The following is a 10,929-nucleotide window of genomic DNA, read 5'->3' on the forward strand; positions in this document are numbered from 1 at the left end:
TTTTAAAGAAAGAGGAAACTTGTTCACTCTAAAAAACAAACAAACAAAAAACATTTACAGAGTGTAAGGGTGGTTTCACTACAGTTGTTCAGGCTGTTAGATAGCTGAAGAAACATTATCTGGATGATGGTATAAATCTGTATTTTATTATAGTTTCACTTTGAAAAGGTTACAAAATAGATGAAGGATGATAAAAACATACAGTTAATTGAACCCAGCATTTATGTAAAATGTTACCTGAGACAGAGTGAAAGAGAGAGAGCAGAGAAAGAGAGCCAGAGAAATGAGAGCACCAGAGAAGAAACGAGACAGAGCAAGAGTTACAATCTTCTTATCTCTTCCTTGACCATGTGACTAAAAAACAAATCAGGGACATTCCAGCTAACAGATCAGCTCATTATGGCTTCCCTCCTGTACTAATGGTGTAAATAGCCGATCCCCAAACTATACACATCTTTACATGCAGGCCTTGATCAACTAATAGTTTTTTAAATTTCTAATGCACTGCAAAAACAAAATGCTTTTCTTACTTCTTACATAATCTGCCAATGGGGTAAGCAAAAAATTCTTATTTCAAATAGAAAACAAGATTATTTTGCTTACCCCATTGGCAGATTACTTTGCTTGTTATAAGCAAAAACACACTTCATTTTGACTTTTTTTTTTTTTTTGTGAAAACAAGACAATAATTTTTACTCATCTAGAAAATCCTTCTTGATTTAAGAATTTTTAGATATTTTGGCTGGCAACAAGAAAAAAAAAAAAATCCAAGCAGTTAAAGCATTTTTGCAGTGGTCCTTTTGTTACAGAAGATAGATTTGGAACAGAAAGGCAGATGTCTTTTATTTAAGCTTTTTTCTTCTCCATTTGGCCAGGCAAATCTAGTGATGTTTAGATGTCAGAAAAGGGACATCAATATTTTTATTTTCTAATTAAGTAATAAGTATAAATGTCCAAGAGTTGTGCTAATAATCTGATTGTCTTTGTGTTATTAATTTATAGTTTTGAGTACAACTTGTTTGAGAAATATAAAACAGTTTCCACACGTTTTTGTAGCAATATGAATCAACATATTTCTAGGTAAACTGTTTTGTTTGAGTACAAAGCTTAAATGAAATCTCTAAATTGGCAGAACTTGTCAAATTGAGTTAACCAATACTCAACTCATTTATACTAATCCACAAGTTCCCTAAAGTTGTAAAGCTTTCTCAACTTAATAAAAAACATGAACAAATTTGCTTGAAAATGAGGCAACCAGTTACCACATTTTCAAGATCAACCTATTACTTTTTACTTACAATAGCTTTTGCAGCTGATCCTCCTGTTAGAGCTAAACCTCCTGTGATTAAAACTACAGGCAGAGCCACTCCTCCAGTAGCAATGCCAAGTAATGTTCCTCCAGTTACTGCTGCTCCTACACCTGCCACAGATGCTCCCACTAATGCTGCATGTTCAGCCTTTTTCCACAATATTTCCCTCTGAGCCTTCTTGTACATCTCATTTGTGTAATGGCTTCCTCCATTCACTTTCACCATTTTATCGATCTTCTCTATCAGTTCACTGACCTGTGATTGATTGTTTTTATCTTTGTTATTGAAAACATGATAACCACCTTTACACTGTTCAGCTAGATCATTAATCTGCTTATTTTCTGTCAGAAACTCTTCTATAGGTTTTTCTAACTGATCTCCTCTAGTGAATAGGATGATGGTGTAACTAACAGCATCTTTTCCAAAGTTTTCCTGAATCCATTTCACTGTGTTTTTCTCTTCATCTGTGTATCTCACGTCCAGTCTGATGACCAGCAGAAACGCATGAGGACCAGGAACAAACATCTCCACACACTTGACTAATTCATTCTTCGGCTGTTCTTGACTGAGTGACGTATCACACAGTCCTGGAGTGTCGATCACTGAGATGATTCGATCTTTCACCTTCCGCTGATGTTGCTGGCATTTCCCAGTCTCAGATGTAGTAGAAAATACTGCTTTAAACACTTCCTCTCCCAGGATGGTGTTACCTGTTGTACTTTTTCCAACTCCAGTTTTACCCACCATCACGAGCCTGAGATCTGACATGATAAAACGAGATGGAAAGTAATGTAAACATGTACTAAAAAGGTATATGCATTGTAGTTTCCCTGTTGCAGGGCCCTCATTTATCAACATTGCATAGACAAGGTTATATATTTTGTCCTACAAATTAAATTTACAATGTGTGTAAGCACAAAAAAAATCATCACATGTGCGCATATGGTTCTTACGCACACCAGGAAGTAATCATTGTTGATTAATTCCACATGTTCTTAAAGGAACACTCCACTTTTTTTGGAAACAGGCTCCATTCAAATCCATTCAGCCGTTCTCCTGTTCTGGCGATATCACTTTTAGCATAGCTTAGCATAGATCATTGAATCCTATTATACCAATAGCATCGTGTTCAAAAATGACCGACGGGTTTCGATATCTGTCCTATTTAAAACTTGACTCTTCTGTAGTTATATTGTGTACTAATACCGGTGGAAAATGTAAAGCTGCGATTTTCTAGACCGAAATGGCCAAAAGCCCTTTAAAACCAGCCTGCGGACCAGTTATAACCAGCATAGGCTGGTTTTTTGTTGTTTTTTTGTTTTTTGTTTGTTATTTTGATTTTATTATTATAGGAATGTGCGTCCTAGCCTAGGTGTCATCATCGTACAGTTTACATGCATATTGTACCCAAGTTTATTAGATCCATGTCACACAGTGTGATCGGCAATGATATAGCTAAAATCGTACAGTGTGTAGAAGGCTTAAGTTTTTCTTGGCACACTCGTTTTACGTGTATTTGGCGCCACCTATTGTTGTGGGTGTATTATTCACACTCAAAATCTGTAGAAACCAAGAAAAAAAGTCTTATATTTGGATGCATGCATCTGTAAAAAAAATCTATTTTCACTATTATTTTATCTTCAGCATTAATTTATCTACATTGACAGTAGTGTGATGTTGCAGAGGTGTACTGAAGTGTTGTAAAGAGGTTGTTTTGATTTATTTTATTTTAAGAATGTGCTGGTGTTTTAAGAAAAAAAAAGATATTTGGGAAAGAGTTTAGTGAAATAGTTTTATTAAACATTCTTACCTGCTTTGGTCAAATGTTGTTCTGTTGTTGTCGGTTGTTTCCTCTGGCCCCATATTTTGCTGATTTTTCCAGATTTTGGTTTCTGGACTGTATTATTTTCATTTATTTTTTCAAATAAGTTTGTCAGTGATCTTACTGATGACGTACGAACCACCCTCCCTTCAACACAGTTTTCTTCATACACATGAGTTCTCTCTGTTTCTCTCACATGAGAAAAAACACTTTGCTTTTTGCTTCTCTCTGTCATGACACTTTCTATTTTACTAGTTTCCTGCAGTATTTCTATTTGCTCTTGTCTCATCTCATTATTTTGCTCTGTTTTCCTATCTTGTACTTCTTCTTTTTGTCTTTTTTCTTTTATAATCTTTGTTCGAGAAACTGAGTAAATCTCATTATTGTAATGCTGGCCATTATTCTGTTTGATGATTTGATCAATTTTCTCCAGAAGTTTTGTAATGTGACTTTGATTAATCTCACTTTTACTGTTGATTGCATGATAATTATCTCGGCAGTGACTGACCAACTCTCGAAATTTTGGATCAAGTGTGAAGAGCATCCATTCTTTACTTGACATTTTTTCTCTTCCAGTGACTAGAACCATTGTGAACTTAAACACTTGAGCTCCTAATTTCTCCTGAATTTGCTGGACAATGTTCCTCTGCTCTTCTCTGAAGGTCTCCAGGTTGATGATGAGCAGGAACACATGAGGACCAGGATGAGAGAGAGTAAGACTCTTCATCATCTGCTTCTTCATCTCTTCATCAGTCAGGCGAGTGTTGAAGAATCCTGGAGTGTTGATGATAGAGATGTTTCTTTCTTCTACTATCCCTGTCTGTATCTCACTCTCTCTGGTTCTGCTCTGTATAAATGCCTCTCCACCCAGTATTGCATTTCCTACAGCACTCTTTCCAGCTCCAGAGATTCCCAGTAACACAATCCTCAGATCCTGTGAATCACCTGCCAAACAATTTAGAGCTCTTGGTTTATAAATGCAGTGATTTTTGATAGATGTTCTTTCACTGTTTTTTTTTTTTTTTCATTAAGTCATTTTTCATTCATAAAATGTTTCATTCATCCAATGAAAAAAATGTAGGGTAATGGTTCACATCTATATTTTATAACTTGAGCCGATGAAAAATAAATAACTTGCACTAAACAATAAAAAAAACTGTTTTTATTCATCCAGTTAAAAAAAAAAAAATACTCAGATTTTTTTTTTTAATTCATCTAACTAAAAAATATAGGGTAATGGTTCACATCTGTATTTTATAATTTGAGTTAACGAAAAATAAAGAAAAAATCACTAAACAATATGTTTTCTTTCATTCAGTTAAAAAAATAGGTTAATGGTTGACATCTAAATTTAATGAAAATGAAAAATAAATAAATAACTTGCACTAAACAATAGTCATAAAACCTGGCACAGAGTATATTTTTACTTGTTGAAGGAAGTCAATTAAATTCTAGATTTATAGATTTAATCAAAACAAAAATTCTCATTTAAAAAATATTACAAATTATTTATAATTACTACAGCTGACTTCCAGTCACAGCCTTAGATGAAATCTCTGAAGATCTCAGCAGAGGAGGATTAAGCAATTAAAAAAAAAATGGCATTACCAGCTTCACGCATGACTAACCAGTTTGACTTAATTCCTGTCATATGTTTAAGAAAGTCATTATTACGAACAGAGGTTTAGATGATGAAAAGTAAAGTCACCATTAATGTGGTCAGTGTTTGCTTTGGGCTTCAGTCTTTGTTTCTTTTTTTCTTTTTTTATTTATTTATTTATTTTTTTGCTACTGAAATGCTGTGTTTACAGAGCTCATTTGGTTTGGTAAAAAAACTAGAAGAAAATTTGAACAGTTTATGCTTATCTCATCCAGAGTTTAAATGTGGTAAGTTGATTATTAAACACTTTCCATAAACATGTTGTGCTTAACACATTGTCATCATCTGATTTGTTCACATGCATTCATCAAGAATCAGAATATGAATCCCAATAATGGTAATGGCTTTAAGCTGTAGTGTTTTTTTGGGAGCACTAATCAAAACTTATCCATGACTCCCGGAATGCATTGCAACATGAATAATTTATGGACCTGAATTTTCTTAGTATTTTCTTTTATACATACTATTTCCTTAAATTTTTGCTTTTTGTGTTGTGACTTTTTAGTAGCTTGTTCTGTGATGTTCAAAGATCTGTTTATCTGAACAGATGTGACAGCTGTTATAAATGTTGTTTTCAATTTAGAATTAATCAAATACATCAGTGTCGCCAAATCCGTGGTTTTCCCGCACTGTTGCTGCAGGGTGTTTTTTATGTCAGCAGGTTGAAACGACCCTAATAACGTAATATTTATCCCCTGAAATACAAAGTTTACCAGGGGGACCCCACTCAAAACCCTACTGGGCTACTTTTGAGTAGCAATTGGAGAGGTTTTGTTGTGAAAACCTGGCAACCCTGAAATACATGTACTAATATTTCTTAGCAAAAGCACAATGTAGTAGACAAAACTATTTAACATTTATTTAGCATTATATGGTGTACTTTTACTTTACTTCAAAGTTCAGTCAACTTGGCATATCTGTTATGCACAAGGAAAAACAAATCTTACACTCATTAAAAGCCACAAATATATTCGGATCGATTTAATCCATGATCGACATTAAGAGCTGACATTATCTTGACTCACTAAACCTGGATCAAATTAGTGAGATTGCATCAATTAAATCGTCGTTTATGAAATCGTTTTAGTCCTGATTGATTTGATAGCTTATTGAACTTTAATCCCTGCTTTTCTTAGTGTCTTTTATGAAACAGCCCCTAAACAGATTCTTCAGTGCAGGATTCTCAAGACTAATGATGTTGAGTTACTCATCTTTTGTGTTTACATTTATGCATAGGCCTAAATACAATTATTGAGCTTTTGCAAACATGAATCTAATGCTGAATCTAATAATCTGTTACTCAAGGTAGCTGGCTTTTTTTTTTTTTTTTTTTGAACTCTTTTGAAACTGTTGAAATGTATGGAACTGTATGAAACTGTTCTGTTTTATTTGTTGTAATTTACCATATGTTTTATATAGTTTATTAATAGCAACTTTAAATATTTAAACTGTTGCTGGTGTCCATTTTTTTTTTAATTACTAAATTCATAACAGTCAATTACTGTCTTTCTGGTCTCTAAAATACTGGTATTGCAAACAGAAGCTGCACTTCCTCATCTCGCCTTTCGTGCAACTTCCTGTACTTGCAGCAGAGCTCATTTTAAAGGAGTAGATCACTTTCAGAACAAAAATGTACAGATAATGTACTCACCAACCCCCTTGTCATTAAAGATGTTTATGTCTTTCTTTGTTCAGGAAAGGAAATGGTGTTTTTAGAGGAAAACATTTCAGGATTTCTCTCCATATAATGGACTTCTATGGTGCCCCTGAGTTTGAACTTCCAAAATGCAGCTTCAAAGGACTCTAAATGATCCCAGCTGAGGAAAGAAAGGTCTTTTCTAGCAAAACAATGGGTTTTAAGATTTTTTTTTTTTTTTTACAATTTATATACTTTTTAACCTCAAATGCCTGTCTTGTCTAGACGAGTGTTTGAGATTAAAAGTATATAGGTTGTAAATGTTTTTAGAAAATAATCGATCGTTACGCTAGATAAGACCCTTCTTCCTCAGCTGGGATCATTTAAATCCTTTTGAAGCTGCATTTAAACTGCATTTTGGAAGTTCAAGTTCATGTAAATAAAATGTAAAACTCAGCATGAAAAACGTGCATGCCGTTCCAAACATTTCTGCACGTAGCCTAGGATTAATAAGGAAATACCAATAACTTTTAACTGACCTGAATGCTCATTTGCAGATGTTTTACTAAATATTACTTCCATGCTTTTCTGTCTGATATATGTCTTCTCTTTCTCCAAATCTCACTTTTTCGGCCTGAAAGTGAAAACAGAAGTGTTTTAGGAGTACTGTGACAAAGTATGATGTGCTTATACACTTAAGGCCTATTTTCCTTTAAATAAAAGACAACTATGTTGAAGAGAAGGTAATCATGAGGCATACACTAGTCTGTTAGTAAGATCATATGAAAGCACTGAAGAAAAATATTCAGTCCAGAATCCAGAGAGAAGCTGAGAGAAGAAAACTGATCACAGGTGTCTGAACTGCTAGAGAAGATAGACAGAATGCTAAAGAATAATGAAAAAAAGCATTGATGAGATGTATGAGGAAGCTCAGATAAGAGTAGGGTTGAAAAATGCCTCAGCAGGAGCAGCAGAAGTTGGCGGATGCTCAGATGCTGCAGCTGTTACCCAGCTGTAACACCATAGTTGCTTTGACACAACTTGTATTGTAAAAAGCGCTGTACAAATATAATCTTGACATGACTTGACCCAGCATGCATTGCAGCATTAAAAATAGTGTTGATTGTCACCATTGTTCAGATTCATATGCTGGTTCTCGATGTCTGTGTGTCTAAACCAAGGATACTCAAACTTGGTCATGGAGAGCTGATGTTCTAAAGAATATAGCTTTAATTCTAATTAAACACACCTGAAAATAGCTAATGAAGCACTTTATTAGGCATACTAATAGCATACTGCCATTGACTCAATGTTAAAATATAAGTAAGGACTTTGAATTAATTTTGCTTTTGCACTTGCAATTGATATATATATATATATATATATAATACAATTTCACCAAACCACCATTGTTGTGATCAGTGATTGTTTTAGTTGGGCTCTTAAGACTCTTCCTGTGCTACATTAGTGTTTTAATGTGAACGCTTGCTTTAAAAAAAAGGAAAATGTATTTTGTTATTTAAGTTGGAGTAGCTTACTTTTTATTATGGGTTTTCAATTGTAATGAGGTTGAAAAATAATGCCAAATGATATTGCAGATGATCTGTCATTATAGATGTAAATGCTCTGTTTTAAAAAGAAACTGGAAAAACACAAAGGTGTAGACATCAGCGCTCATCTTACAAACCTCAACAATGGTGACAATCATCCAAATAATTCAGATAAACAGATCATGAACAGATCAAGAATCATTAATGAGTTTAGTACTATGTTGATACCCAGAGGATCTTAGTTTTCATTGCCTCAACTGTATTCGTCATAATGATTAGAGCAACAGTTTCCTAACATGTTATAGTTTCACAGGGTTGATTACTCAAAAAAATAAACATACAAATGAAAATACATAAATAAATATGGAGGGAAAACTTGGTTTGAGATGTCAAAGTTGCTTCTTTTGTGTTAAGAAAGGGAATTCATTGTATAAACCACTTTCAGAGTGTGATTTCACACTTGATTTCAGATCTATTATGGGTATTATGCCCAGACAGTCACATGCATGCCAAAACCACATTGTCTGCCAAAAGGAACTGACACTCAGAGGATTGTACAGATATTCTACTCGAACTTGGCCTTCTTTAAACTTAGTTTGTGTTTTTATTCATTTTCATTATTCAGTTATGTTTTCTGTCAGTCTTCTATGTAAGGCTCCAGTAGAGGCTACATATTATTAATATAAAATCAGGTAGATAAAGAGATAAAAAACAAAATGTAATATTAAAATGTTCTTTATAGCATCTATACAGAGATTTAAAACATGGTTCTTTATGGAAAAGGTTTTCATTTAGCACCAATAGTTCTGCTATTGTTACAAGCCAAAGAGCTGTTATCTGGTACATTATATTTGCATATAAAATAATTATACATGGCATTTTTCATTTATTTTATAACATTATTAATATATATCAAAGATCTAGGAAAATCTAAATAAATATCAAAAGTAATTTTCACAGTTGCCCACGTTTTTGCCGTTTTGATCATAGCCCTGTCAAATATAATGATGACTGAAATCCCATGTAAGAAAAAGCAAAAATATATATTATATGACTTAATGGATATAAAAAAGTTCTGAACTTACCACAGAATATGTGACTGTTTAAAAATCCAGTGTCAACAGGTTGAAAGCCTCAGAATGTAAGAACTAAAACAAAATCCAATCATAAAGACACTGCAGAAAGGGGAAGCAACATGAAGAGTCATGTGAGTCTGTACCCAAAACATGTTTTAAATTTTAAAATTGTACCCTTCAGGGTACCACCCCAGTGACGTTACTTGTACCCTAAAAGGTACAGTTTTGTACCTTTTTTTTCTGAGAGTGTGCGGATGAATCAGTGTCTGAGGTGATAGATGGGACTGATCCTAACACACCTAATATGGCTGAGGTTGTTGCAGGTACTGCTGTTGCAAATACTCCCACGAGTTCTGAGTTGACTGAAATAGCTTGTAACATCACTGTATCTGCGGATAATATACTTACTACTCATACAACAGTCAGTGAGATTGGTGTTGAGGTGGAGATGGAAACAGAATCAATCTTTAAAGTCCCATCTAAAAGGAAAAAAGGTTGTCTAAACAAAGCAATTAAACAAGCTAAAAAAGATAAAAATGAAGCTGAAGGGGTAATGTCAGACAATGATGGTGATTCTACAGATTCTAATACTTCAGGCTGTTCTTATCTTTCATCACAAAATGAAAATGAGTATGAAAGCCAGCCAACAGTACATAAAGCTAAAGATATTAGCAAGTTTTTGAAAGAAACAAAAGGACTACCAGGGGTTAAGGTTGATGATTATTTTCCGGACCGTTCTACTTTCATTAATGATGTAAAGATTTTAATGAAGCAAGGTGCATTTGTTGATGAAGAAGTGTATCGTCTTAGGAAGATTGTGAGCAAGATCAAAAAGCAAATCCTTAAAGATGACAAACAAGATATGCTGTAGTTCATTTTTGGTTGAAATGTTAGTTTTGCTGATTGTTTTTATTATTTTCAAAGCATCATTAGTTTTGAGAGATTTTAAAATTGGAACTCTCAATCTAAATGGTGCTAGAGACTGTGTTTGTTTGAGTTTATAAAACTAAAGCGTATAGATGTCACCTTCATCCAAGAATCACACAGTGATTTATGTAATGAGGTAGACTGGAAAAAAGATTGGGATGGTCAAATCTGTATGAGCCATATGTCTTCCAATAGTGGAGGAGTGGCTATTTTGTTTGAGAAAAAAAAAACATTACCAACTATTTGTGAAATGGAAGAAGTTGTTAAATTATTTCAATGGCAAGGCTTGACAGGTTCTATGTTCAATTTCCAGGTAAATTTTGTTAAGGATTGTAAAATAGTTCCTGTTGGTTTCTCAAATCACTGCTCAGTTATTTGCAATGTTTTTGTGAATTCTGTGAAAACAAAGAGTGCTTACTGGCACTTTAATACAAATGATGAAAAGTTTATTGGAATTTTTTCTTTGTTTTGGGGAAATTTTAAAGAACAAAAACAGTTTTATTCTTCATTGCAACAATGGTTCTTTTTTAATTTAGAAAAAAAGAATGGTCAAAGTCGTATTATTCATTCGTTAAGAAATAATACAGGAGAAGAATTCATTGAGGATAGACAAATATGTAAGCATGCTGTTCATTTTTATTCAGAACTGTATAAATGTGAAGTGCCGCAAAGTGAAATTGAGGACTCTATATTTTGATATGTAAAAGAGGTGGTCTAAAGTACCTCGGAATCCTTTTAGGAGATGAGGACTTTGTTCAAAAAAATTGGGATGGGATGTTTGAAAAAGTCAAAGGACGTTTGCAAAAATTGAAATAGTTACTTCCACAACTATCCTATAGAGGCTGTACACTTATAATTAACAACCTGGTGGGATCCTCTATATGGCATAAACTTGTTTGTGTAGATCCACCTGCTGGACTCTTGCCAAAGCTTCAAGGAGAACTAGTA

General features: G+C 33.7%; 1 protein-coding gene across 1 annotated transcript; it reads right to left on the reverse strand.

Annotated features, from left to right (window-relative positions):
• Window positions 1-527: 527 nt before the first annotated feature.
• LOC141337418 (GTPase IMAP family member 9-like) lies at window positions 528-2,079 on the reverse strand. The gene has a single exon (XM_073843234.1). The coding sequence runs from the start codon at window positions 2,076-2,078 to the stop codon at window positions 1,284-1,286; it is 795 nt and encodes a 264-aa protein (XP_073699335.1). The 5' UTR covers window position 2,079; the 3' UTR covers window positions 528-1,283.
• Between the last annotated feature and the right edge of the window lie 8,850 nt (window positions 2,080-10,929).

This window comes from Garra rufa, chromosome 6, assembly GCF_049309525.1.
Source record: "Garra rufa chromosome 6, GarRuf1.0, whole genome shotgun sequence".
Taxonomy (NCBI): Eukaryota; Metazoa; Chordata; class Actinopteri; order Cypriniformes; family Cyprinidae; genus Garra; species Garra rufa.